Raw genomic sequence first — 12497 nt, 5'->3', positions numbered from 1 at the left:
AAGTTGATACCAACTCTGAACTTGACATCGACCTTGACTGGAAACACTGAGGTGAGCTGTTCTTAGCTCGGTGGGCCCATGACTCATCTGGACATCAAGGCAGAGATGGAACATACCGATGGGCACGCGATAGGTCAATTGACTTGTCCATGGATGCTATCACCCAAGTCATCCATGACTGTGACATCTGTGCTGCTATTAAGCAGGCTAAGTGAATCAAGCCCTTATGGTATGGTGAGAGATGGTCAAAGTACAAGTATGGTGAAGCCTGGCAGATTGACTACATCACTTTACCTCGATCACGTTCAGGCAAGCAGTATGTGCTAACGATGGTAGAGGCCAGCACTGGATGGTTGGAAACCTATCCAGTTCCACATGCTACTGCACGCAACACCATTCTTGGCTTGGAGAGACAGATCATGTGGAGACATGGAACTCCAGAGAGAATCGAGTCAGACAATGGCACTCATTTCAAGAACAATCTTGTAAAAAACGGTGCCAAAGAGCATGGCATTGAGTGGATTTACCACATACCCTACTATGCACCAGCTTCAGGGAAGACTGAGCGCTACAACGGTTTGCTGGAAACCACCCTTAAAGCCATGGGGGGTGGAACTCTGAAAAACTGGGACAAGCATTTAGCACAAGTTACCTGGTTGGTAAATAGTAGGGGTTCAGTAAACAGAGCAGGACCTGCACAATCAGATTTGGTCCAAACAGTAGACGGTGATAAAGTTCCTATTGTAGGTGAGAAGAATCTGTTAGGGAAAACTGTTTGGGTATTTTCTCCTTCGGGCGAAGGGAAACCTGTCCGAGGGGTGGTGTCTGCTGAAGGTCCTGGTCACACCTACTGGGTAATGCAGGAGAGTGGTGAAATCCAGTGTGTGCCTCAGAGAAATCTAACCTTAGCTGAGAGAGTCTAAATTCAGAGTGTATAATACGAGCTGTTAGGAGTTTTCTGTTCTAGGTACCATCGGCGTCCAACACTGAAAGAATCTACGAGAGAATCTACAGTAGGTGAGCACGAACCCAACGTCACCTGGGAGTCCCTGTTCTGAGCTTTTGAATCACCTACATCTGAGATAGCTGGAATGAAGTGTGAACTGAACTTGTGATATTCATTAGTGTAAATATTGGTTTAGATTGCATCAGCTCTCAGCGATACTCTGAGTGAAGTAGACGGGGGTGGATTGTGCTAGTTTGAAGCACGCTAGAATGTTTTGGTGAGAAAAAGTAGATAATTTAGCTGTGAAAAAGAAAGCAATGGTGATGTCAACTTCCCTCATAGTCTCACTGAGAGGTATGGGAACAAGAAGGGAAAACATTAGACAACACTTTTGGCATTTTATTTTCACTCTCGGGCTGGGCTTTGACTGAGCTGCATCTCCCTAACATCTCCTGCCACTCACCTTTGCTTCGTAACCTCTTGGCTGAGCCTCTATTATTCCTTAAGACTGGGGTAAGGTTGAGAGGGGCAGGGGGAAGGTGCAGGGGTGGTTGAGAGCCCCTCCTGGGGACTCAGGTTTCTGGGAGGGGAGTTGTGTTTCTGAATTACTTTTAACTTGTATATTTCTGTCTATAACTGTATATACTGTAAATAGCTGCTTGTATATTGTGCTAGCTGTAAATAAATAGCTTCATTTATATTCCCAGAGTCTGACTGAGTTAGCTGGGTGTTTCTAAAAGTGTGGGAGGGGACAGGATAACAGCCAAACCACCACAAGCCATTCAGCTATTCGCCACCAGTCATCTTTCTCGTTATTGACCCTGTTTATCTTTGCCAGGTAGTCTACCTGATCATTCCAGGTTGCAGCCGGGGTTTGCTTTTTGGAGTGCCCTTTTACCCAGCCCACTTTAAGGGGTCTGGACCGGCTTATCTCCAACAGCCTCTGCCAGTCAGGAGCCCTCCAAACTTCTACGTTCAAAACCTTCCACTGATTCGTCTCCCACTGGTGGCGCCTTTGAATGTGCAGTAGGAATCAGTGTAGATGGTTTCTCCTCCATGCTCTGCTGCTAGCACGAGGGCACATAGTTCCCCTACCTGTGCACCGCCATCACCCTCCTCGGTGATAACTTTGGCCTGTGCCAATCTCTAAGGCCATGGCTTTGGACCCCATCCTTTGGGAGGATGCTTCTGTAAACCACACTCCTGCTTTATCTGAGTCTGTGGTCATTTCTGGGGCCACCTGGATAGGAGAAGGCTTATAAGGCTGGCCTAGCAGTGCTTTGTCAGGGTTTATGGGCTGTTTTATTTTGGGTACCTTTATAGGCCCCTCTGTCAATGGCAAGAGCTGTGAGATTCCCTCTAGGTAGGCGTACCACTTTCTTATGGTAGCCTTTTGGGCAATCCCTTTGGGTGGAGGGGATCCTTTGAGGATCGCTCTTAACAGCAGGAAAGGGCCCTGCACTACGATGTCTTTTGTAGTGCAGAGTTTCTCTGCCTCCTTGACAGCTTGAGTTAGGAAAAGGAGTCCCTTTTCCCACTCTGAGTACCATGCCTTGGTCTCTTTAAATGCCATTGATGAAAATAGGAGGGCTCTACTAGGGCCATTGGGTCCCCTCTGGAATATTCCACAATATGAGGCGTGCTCTGCAAAGCCCCATTCAGCCCTTAAGGCATCTTGTGGGTGCAGAGGCCCCAATCTCTGATATGCCTTCAGTTCATCTTTAAGGACTCCCAGGCTCTCAGGGTGCCATGGAGTCCAATCCCAGACTTTGTCCTTCTTAAGCAAATCATACAGGGGACAGGTGATCACGGAGAAACCTGGGATGTGCTTTCTCCAGTAATCCAAGGTGCCCAACAATTGTTGCAGCTCCTTTTTGCTGTAGGGTACTTGGCCCTTTTCAATATTCTCTAAGGTATCCTCTGGCACTGACGTTGCACCTGCCACCCACCAGGATCCTAGGAATTTGACCTCCTGTCTTGGGCCTTGGCACTTATCCCTTGGGATAGTCAGTCCTTGGTCAGTCAATAACTTCCAAATGGTCCCAGCTACTGAGGCAACCTGCTCCCTATCATTTCCTCCCACCAAGACGTCATCAATGTAGTGACAAACACTGACCTCCTTTGGAATTTGAATAGTGTTTAGCAAAGCTGCTAATGTATTGTGTGCTATGGTGGCACTGTGTTTGTAACCCTATGGGAGGCTGTTGAAAGTGTATTGAATACCTTGCAGGTGAATGCAAATTGAGGCTTGTCCTCCTCTCTCAGCGGCACCATGAAAAACATGTCCTTCACATCCATAGTCGCCATCCAGGAGTGGGAAGCTGCTTGGATTGCTGTCACTGTGGATGTTAAACTTGGAACTGCTGCAGTGAGAGGAAGGGTGTTATTATTGAGTTTCCTGAAGTCTATGGTCAGTCTCCACCTGCCATCTGGCTTGCAGACTGGCCAGACAGGTGAATTGCATGGGGAATGAGACCTGGTAATGCTTTTCCTTTTCTCCAGGTCAGCAATCACCTCAGTAATGCCTTGCCTGGCTGCTGCTGGGTTTTTCCTTTTCTCCAGGTCAGCAATCACTTCAATAATGTCTTGCCTGGCTGCTGCTGGTAGGGGGCATTGTGAAATGCAAGTGATATGTGACTGGCAGTGGGGGAGCACTTTGCAAAGTGCAAACATGAGCTGATTTTGCTCCCTTTGCCCTCATCCCATAAGAGCCAAAGCTCCATAGTGTGCCATCTGGAAGATGCCATCTCTTGCTAGCCAGGACGTCAAACCCGAGGATATTCTCTGTGTAAGAGCCCAGAGCAACTTCCACTATGGTGCTTCGTTTGTCACATGGTAGCCACAGCCTTGTTTTGGCTAAGTGGCAGGTGTCAGGCTGTCCTGTGACACCCATTATCTTTACCTTTTTCCTGGAGGGCAGGATTCTCAGGCATTTTGCCAGTTGCAAATTGAGCACAGTGATTTGTGCACCTGTGTCTATTAGGTACTTCACAGCAGTTCTGTCTGGTCCTGTGGGAATCATAATGAAAGGTTCTGGATTATCAGACCATTGGCAGGCATAGATAAAGCGATGAATGAGGCCTGGAGCACTCACCGCTACTTCTAGTTTTTTTGCTTTTTGACAGCCCCATGCTGACCAGAAGTGAAAGGGTGGTCTGATTTGTCAGGGGAGGCGGCTCTGGGACTTCTGCTGCGGTCCCCCCTTGCCTCCTCTCTATCAAAGAGGTTAGCCATTTTGGTTAATACACTTTGCATCATATGATGCATGTCATCCATTCTCCTATTAATGTGGTCAACATCAGATTTTTTTGCATATTGTTCCCAGCCCCCTCTCGGCAGATCGCAGGGTATTATCTCATATTGGGTGCTCTGCCTTTGGTATGGACTCTGTCCGTAATAGGGATTTTGTCCCCTGGGCTTTCCCGTGAAGTGGCGGCTCAGCTGTGGGCTGCCATGCAGACTTCCACGTGGGCTGGCTCGGGGACTCCCTCTGGGGCTTCCGGGACTACCGGGGACGGCATTCTGGGACACCTTAGAGTGGCACACTTCCTGCTTCTTTCCGTGCAGGGCGGCCACATGGCTGCCTCTATTGCCCGGCTGCCGCTTCTTGTGGAAGGACCGCGGTGAGGGTGCGGGGTTGGAATAACCCAGGTCTCGCCCCTTGGCAGACAATTCCTTCAATAACTCCTCCCACATAGTGTGGTGGGGTAGGGTATCCCCAGTGTGATTGTCTGGGTCTAGTGCCCGCTCTACCTGCTCCCTTTTGGCATCACACATGCCTTTCAGAGCTGCCGGGAGACCCCTGACTAAAAGTTTCAGTCTTTGCGGGTCAATCAGGGCATCTAATGGGTACAGATACAACCCCTTTTGGTACACAGCTTGTACACACGCAAGCTTTTTAATTGCTTCTGTTAGCTTGGCAGAGTCTGCCACGTGGATTTCTGTGGGCTCTTGCCTGTCCATTGGGTCCAGAAAACCCACCCAGAAAAATATTCTGGAGTTTAGTGCATAATCCCCCTCGGGACCCGCACCTAGGAACACCTCGGGACCCCACGAACATCCCTTTACCTCATTGTAGCTCAGGATTATGGAGTCCGCCCTGTTGTCTACCACACGGCAGATGTAATCAGTCACTGACTTGTGCGACCCACAGACAAAAGTTTCCCTTAACTCACGGAGTTTCATGCCCAAGAAGGCTGAATGTGCGTGGTTGTGGCCCCTCTCCCCTTCTTCCCCTGGATAAATTCTGTCTTAAACATGGGGCGTACGTGGAGGGACCTTCCTCCTCCATAGACTTCCTCCTCCAAGCCCTCTTCCATGTCACTGCCATTTGGTGTGCTTCCTGTCAACTGTCCTTCCAACTGGAGCCCGTTCACTCTCGGGCGGGGCTGCGTGTGGTTGTGATCACGCTGTGGCAGCGATCCGGTATGAGGGGTCATCTTGGGCATATCAGGGTGGTGAGAGGTCCATCGGGGTGGCGGAGAAGGTGATGGCAAAAGGGTTGGTGATGGCTGCAGGAGCAGCTGAGGCTGCAGGTGTGGTGAGGGCTGCCAGGGTGTTGGCTTCTCTTCTGGGATTGCTGCGTCTGGCAGGTCCCTCCTCCATGGTAGCGACAGGTCCTGAAAGCTCAGTAAAGACCATCGCGACTCGGATTGTTCCTAAGAAAAATGCACTTTGTCGTCCTCGGACGAGATCGCAGGGTTGGCAAATGGTCCTGGCATTCTTTGAAATGCGAGTTCTTTAATGTTTTCCATCGTTGTATTATGCTCTTTAATCTGCATTGCGAATAAATCATGCAGGCTCTGATACTGAGCTTCTGGTCTTTCATTTTGCCATTCCAGTTTCTCTGACTCTCTCTCTAAATATTTAACTTTCCCTTCTAAACCTTCAATGGCTTCTCTCAATGTTTTAAATGTAAAGTGTGCATGCATTATGCAAGCAGTCACCGTTGTAGCTTTAATTTTATCTGTGCCTTGCAAACCTGCACATAATTTGATTGCATTAGCGGCCAAATTGTTGATAATTTGTTCTGGACTAATTAAATCTTGCATAGCCTGTATGACATCATTTGAGTCAGCAATAGGAGCCAGTCTGTAAAATAATTCGGTCATTGCATAGAATCATAGAATCGTAGAATCAACCAGGTTGGAAGATACATACCTCCAAGATCATCCAGTCCAACCTAGCACCCAGCCCTAGCCAGTCAACTAGACCATGGCACCAAGTGCCTCATCCAGTCTTTTCTTCAACACCTCCAGGGACGATGCCTCCACCACCTCCCTGGGCAGCCCATTCCAATGGGAAATCACTCTCTCTGTGAAGAACTTCCTCCTAACCTCCAGCCTATACTTCCCCTGCCACAACTTGAGACTGTCCCCCCTTGTTCGGTTGCTGGTTGCCTGGGAGAAGAGGCCAATCCCCACCTGGCTACAATGCCCCTTCAGGTAGTTGTATGCAGCTATGAGGCCTCCCCTGAGCCTCCTCTTCTCCAGGCTGCACACCCCCATCTCCCTCAGCCTCTCCTCATAGGCTTTATGATCCAGGCCTCTCACCAGCTTTGTCGCCCTTCTCTGGACACCTTCCAGCACCTCAACATCTCTCTTGAATTGAGGGGTCCAGAACTGGACACAGTACTCAAGGTGTGGCCTGACCAGTGTTGAGTAAAGGGCAAGAATAACCTCCCTTGTCCTACTGGCCACACTGTTCCTGATACAGGCCAGGATGCCATTGACTCTCTTGGCCACTTGGGCACACTGCTGCCTCATCTTCAGCTACTCTCTATCAGTACCCCTAGATCCCTTTCCTCTTGGCTGCTTTCCAGCCACTCGGTCCTCAGCATGCAGCGCTGCTTGGCATTATTGTGGCTAAAGTGCAGAACCCTGCACTTGGCCTTCTTCAGTCTCTTCCCATTGGCCTCTGCCCACCTATCCCACCTGTCCAGGTCCCTCTACAAGGCTTTTCTGCCTTCCAAAAGATCAACACTTGCTCCTAGCTTGGTGTCGTCTGCAAACAGGGTATGCAACAAGTGAATTATTTGGCAGAATGGCATCTATTACTATGTTTACAGATCTAACACAGACTGTGAGTGATTTAATTAGTCCAGAACAAATTATCAAGAAATTGGCTGATAATGCAATCGAACTATGTACAGACTTGCAAGACGCAGATAAAGGGAAAGCTATGGCGCTAGCTGCTTGCACAGTGCATGCACAGATTAACTTTAAAACATTGAGAGGCACCGTAGAGAGTTTAAACAAGAGAATTAGCTTCTTGGAAAGAGAGTCAGAAAAATTAGACACCCAAAACCAAAGGCTATGTACAGTTAATGCTGCAAATTAGAGAGAATAGTGCTGCCTTAATGGAGAATATAAAACTGCTCACGTCCGGGAGAGCATCGGAATCGGACGCTGATCCTGCCGACCATTCCAAGAATTTAAAACTGTGTATCTCTGAAGAGGTGCAGGGGGAAAGGGAGAATTATCCGAATCCCAATCCCTTATACCCACATTTCATGACCTACCGGGACTGCAGTCAAGAGAGGAAAACTCTGGCTTAACAGACTCTAAATTAATGGCGGACAGAAAGCCACTGAGTAGGTTCATAGCGCTGTTGCCCGAGTGTGATGGTTTGGGGGTTACCCCACCCCCCCACACTTTGTATTTGCCCCAGCTAACTCAGACAGACCCTGGGAATATAGATGAAGCAATTTATTTACAGCTAGCAGAATTTACAAGCAGCTATTTACAATATATACAGTTATATACAATTATATACAGAAATATACAAAGGATAAACAATACAAAAGCACAACTCCCCTCCCAGAAACCTGAGTCCCCAGGAGGGGCTCTCAAACCACCCCAACACCTCCCCTGGCCCCTCTCTTCCTTACCCCAGTTCTCAGGAAGAAAAGAAGTGCAGCCAAGAGGTTAGGGAGCAAGGTTAGTGGGAGCAGGGTTAATGAGATGTGTCTCGGTCTAAGGCAACAGCAAGAGTGAGAAACAAAATGGAGAAAAAGTCTTTCTTCTTCCCAGAGTTCTCAGCGAGACTGTGAGAGAAGTTGACATCAATTGTTTTTCATTTCAATGCCCGTTATCTAGTTCTTCTACCAAAACATTCCAGCTTGCTTCAAACTAGCACAATCCACCCCTGTCTACTTCGCTCAGAGTATCGCTGAGAATTATCCAATCTAATCTAAACCAATATTTACACTAAAACAATATATACAAGTTCAGTTCACACTTCAATCAGATGTAGGTGATTCAAAAGCTCAGAACAGGGACTCCCAGGTGACGTTGGGTTCGTGCTCACGTACTGTAGATTCTATCGTAGATTCTCTCAGTGTTGGGCACCGATGATACCTAGAACAGAAAACTCCTAACAGCTTACATTTAAACTCTCTCAGCTAAGGTAAAATTTCTCTGTGGAATACACTGGATTTCACCATTCTCCTGCATTACCCAATAGGTGTGACCAGGACCTTCAGCAGACACCACCCCTCGGACAGGTTTCCCTTCGCCCGAAGGAGAAAATACCCAAACAGTTTTCCCTAACAGATTCTTTTCACGTACAACAGGAACTTTATCACCGTCTGCTGTTTGGACCAAATCTGATTGTGCAGGTCCTGCTCTGTTTACTGAACCTCTACTATTTACCAACCAGGTAGCTTCTGCTAAATGTTTGTCCCAGTTTTTCAGAGTTCCACCCCCCATGGCTTTTAGGGTGGTTTTCAGCAAACCATTGTAGCGTTCAATCTTCCCTGAAGCTGGTGCATAGTAGGGTATGTGATAGATCCATTCAATACCATGCTCTTTGGCCCAGTTTTTTACAAGATTGTTCTTGAAATGAGTACCATTGTCTGACTCGATTCTCTCTGGAGTTCCATGTCTCCACATGATCTGTCTCTCCAAGCCAACAATGGTGTTACGTGCAGTAGCATGTGGAACTGGATAGGTTTCCAACCATCCAGTGCTGGCTTCTACCATCGTCAGCACATACTGCTTGCCTGAACGTGATCGAGGTAAAGTCATGTAGTCAATCTGCCAGGCTTCACCATACTTGTACTTTGACCATCGCTCACCATACCATAAGGGCTTGACTCGCTTAGCCTGCTTAATAGCAGCACAAATGTCACAGTCATAGATGACTTGGGTGATAGCGTCCATGGACAAGTCAATTGACCTATCACGAGCCCATCGGTATGTTCCATCTCTGCCTTGATGTCCAGATGAGTCATGGGCCCACCGAGCTAAGAACAGCTCACCTCGGTGTTTCCAATCAAGGTCGATGTCAAGTTCAGAGTTGGTATCAACTTGAGCAATCTTAGCAGCTTGATCTGCCTTCTGGTTATGTTGATGTTCCTCAGTGGCTCTGCTCTTAGGCATGTGTGCGTCTACGTGCCGCACCTTCACTGGAGTTCTCTCCAGCCGTGCATCAATGTCCTGCCATAGATCAGCACACCAAATAGGCTTTCCTTTCCTCTGCCAACCATTCTTCTTCCAGTCCTTTACCCAACCCCATAGAGCATTGGCTACCATCCATGAGTCGGTGTAGAGGTAAAGGATAGGCCAATTTTCACGTTCAGCCACATCAAGAGCAAGTTGGACAGCTTTTACCTCAGCGAACTGACTGGATTCTCCTTCTCCATCTTTCGTTTCAGTAACTCTCCTGGTAGGACTCCAAACTGCTGACTTCCATATTCGCTTGTTCCCAAAGGAATATCGTCAGGCTCATGAGTGCCATGATCTCCATAAAGCACTTCCTTCACAGCAAACTCCTTCAGAAGCTTAATTCCCTGCTCAAAGGTGTTCCACTTCTTGGCAGCCCATGGCAAATCATCTCGGGAAGGATATCTCATAGCCACAGCCAACAGAAGGCGTGTCCACAAGCTAACCCTACCAAGAGGACTTGCTAGGTGTTTGTCCACTCCACTCTCCTTAGTGACTGGTCTCAGCGAGACTGTTGACATCCATTGTTTTTCATTTCAATGCCCGTTATCTAGTTCTTTTACCAAAACATTCCAGCTTGCTTCAAACTAGCACACCGAGGCACCCCTGCAGTCTCCACTACCATCACTGAGAGGAACACCCCCCAGCTCCAGCATACCTAAGTCACACCCCACTCGGAACCGCTCCAGCATGATCGGGAGAAACCCCACAAGAAAGCCATGCATTTCAAGTCAGAAGGCAATTTGCCGAATGGCAGTGACATGGAATATGGCTCCGAAGAGGAATACATCGGGGAAAAGCCTCTCCGTGTGCGCCCGATCTTCCAATGACAGCATATAGAGTGTCGCCACAACCACTCAAGTGCACGCCTATACTGGGACAAAGCTGCATGAGCTGTGGGAAATGTTTGTGCATGAGCCCCATGAATTAGTCACAGACTGCGTTTGCTGCGTGGTAGACCTGGGGGGGGGGGGATACTGTAATTTTAAGCCGCGATGAAGTAAAGGGCTGTTCTTGGGGACCAGAGGTGTTTTTAGGTGCAGGACCTGAAGGAGATTATGCACTGACTTCCAGAATTTGTTATTGGGCAGAATCCTTGGACCTGATAAACAGACAGGAGCCCACAGAGATCCGCATAACAGATTCATCTGAGTTCATGGTTGCAATTAAAAGGCTTGTGTGTGTGCAGGCTATGTACGATTGCGGAACCTACCCATGTCCATTAGATGCCCCCATTGACCTGCAAAGACTTAAACTTTTAGTCAGGGGTCTGCCAGCAGCTCTGAAAGGTGTGTGTGATGCTAAAAGGGAGCAAATAGAGTGGGCAATTGACCCAGATAATTATCCAGGGGGTACCCCACTTCACCACACCACATGGGAAGAATTATTAGAGGAGTTATCTGCAAAGGGTCAGGACCTGGGCTATTCTAATCCAGCTCTCTCACCAAGATCCTCCCATGAGAAATGGTATATGGATCAAAAGGCAGCTACATGGCAGCTCCACGTGGTATGGTAAGAAACCGGAAGTGCACCAAGCCAGAGCATCTCCAACTCATTCCTGGTGAGACCAAGAGGCAGCCCGAGAGGCAGCCCAAAGGGGAGCCCAGAGCTGAACCGCCGTTACGTGGGGAAACCCCATAGGCAGAATACACAATACAGGATAAAACCCCATGGCCTGCCAAAAAGGGGCCGGGGAGAATACATAGAGAGATCTGAATTAAACTGCCTTGAAAAGGAATTTGATGAAGGGATAGGAGACCTTAGATACATGGTGCAAGGCTTAATGAACCAATTTAATAACAGCCATGATAGAAGTGAGGCAAAAGGGGACCACAGTAGGAGTCCCAAAGCTGCCTCCCCTGGTAAAACAGACCATCCTTTCGTTCCTGGCCAGCAAGGTGCTGGGAGCAAGTCAAAAAGCCAGGAACAGCAGTGAGTGCTCCAGGCCTCATTCATCGCTTTATCTATGCCTGCCAATGGTCTGACAAGCCAGAACCTTTTATCATGATCCCACAGGACCAGATAGGACTGCTGTAAAGTTCCTCGTAGACACGAGTGCACAAATCACTGTGCTGAATGTGCAACTGGCAAAGCGCCTAAGAATCCTGCCATCTAGGAAGAAGGTAAAGATAATGGGTGTCATAGGGCTGCCTGACACCTGCCACCTGGCCAAAACAAGGCTGTGGCTACCTGGTGACAAACGGAGCACCATGCTGGAAGTTGCCTTAGGCTCTTTTCCAGAGAACATCCTGGGATTTGATGTCCTGGTTGGTAAGAGATGGCATCTTCCTGATGGCACACTGTGGAGCTTTGGCTCTTATGGGGTGAGGACAAAGGGAGTGAAATCAGCACATGTTTGCACTTTGCAGACTGCTTCCCCACTGCCAAAATCACTTTTGTTGCACAATATCTGCTACCAGCAGCAGCCAGGCAAGTCATTACTGAGGTGATTGCTGACCTGGAGAAAAGGAAAATCATCACAAGAACTCACTCCCCATATAATTCACCTGTCTGGCCACTCCACAAGCCAGATGGAAGGTGAAGGCTCACCATAGATTTTAGGAAACTTAACAGCAATACCCTTCCTCTCACTGCTGCAGTTCCAAGTTTAACCTCCACAGTAACAGCAATCCAAGCAGCATCCCACACCTGGTTGGCCACCATGGACGTGAAGGACATGTTCTTCATGGTACCGCTGAGGGAAGAGGACAAGGCACAGTTCGCCTTCACCTGACAAGGTATCCAATACACTTTTAACAGCCTTCCACAGGGATACAAACACAGTGCCACCATAGAACACAACACACTAGCAGCCCTGCTAAGCACCATCCAGGTACCAGAAGATGTCAGTGTTTGTCATTACATTGACGACATCTTGGTGGGAGGAAATAACAAAGAACAGGTAGGCTCAGTAGCCAGGGCCATCTGGGAACTATTAACTAATCAGGGGCTAACCATCCCATGAGATAAATGTCAGGGCCCAAGCCAGGAAATCAAATTTCTAGGATCCTGGCGGGTGGTAGGTACAGTGTCAGTGCCAGGGGATGCTTTAGAAAACATTGAGTAGGGTCAAACACCCAGTAACAAGAAGGAGCTGCAACAGCTGC

At 48.3% G+C, this 12497-nt stretch overlaps 2 protein-coding genes across 3 annotated transcripts in view; one reads left to right on the top strand and one right to left on the bottom strand.

The window, feature by feature from the left end:
* LOC135174153 (gastrula zinc finger protein XlCGF49.1-like) overlaps window positions 1–1460 on the top strand; it is a 60359-nt gene extending 58899 nt beyond the window's left edge. For both annotated transcript variants that reach the window (XR_010301751.1, XM_064141394.1), the window contains one exon: window positions 968–1460. Coding sequence is in view for 1 of the 2 variants with exons in the window: in XM_064141394.1 (XP_063997464.1) it covers window positions 968–990 (23 nt within the window). In the remaining variant the exon portion in view is untranslated. The remainder of the gene's footprint in view (window positions 1–967) is intronic.
* LOC135174134 (gastrula zinc finger protein XlCGF17.1-like) overlaps window positions 1–12497 on the bottom strand; it is an 872006-nt gene that overhangs the window by 85813 nt on the left and 773696 nt on the right. The gene's annotated exons all lie outside the window — the stretch shown is intronic.

Source organism: Pogoniulus pusillus, unplaced genomic scaffold, assembly GCF_015220805.1.
Source record: "Pogoniulus pusillus isolate bPogPus1 unplaced genomic scaffold, bPogPus1.pri scaffold_47_arrow_ctg1, whole genome shotgun sequence".
NCBI lineage: Eukaryota > Metazoa > Chordata > Aves > Piciformes > Lybiidae > Pogoniulus > Pogoniulus pusillus.
Note: the sequence above shows the minus strand (reverse complement) of the source record. Positions and strands in the feature narration are given on the sequence as shown.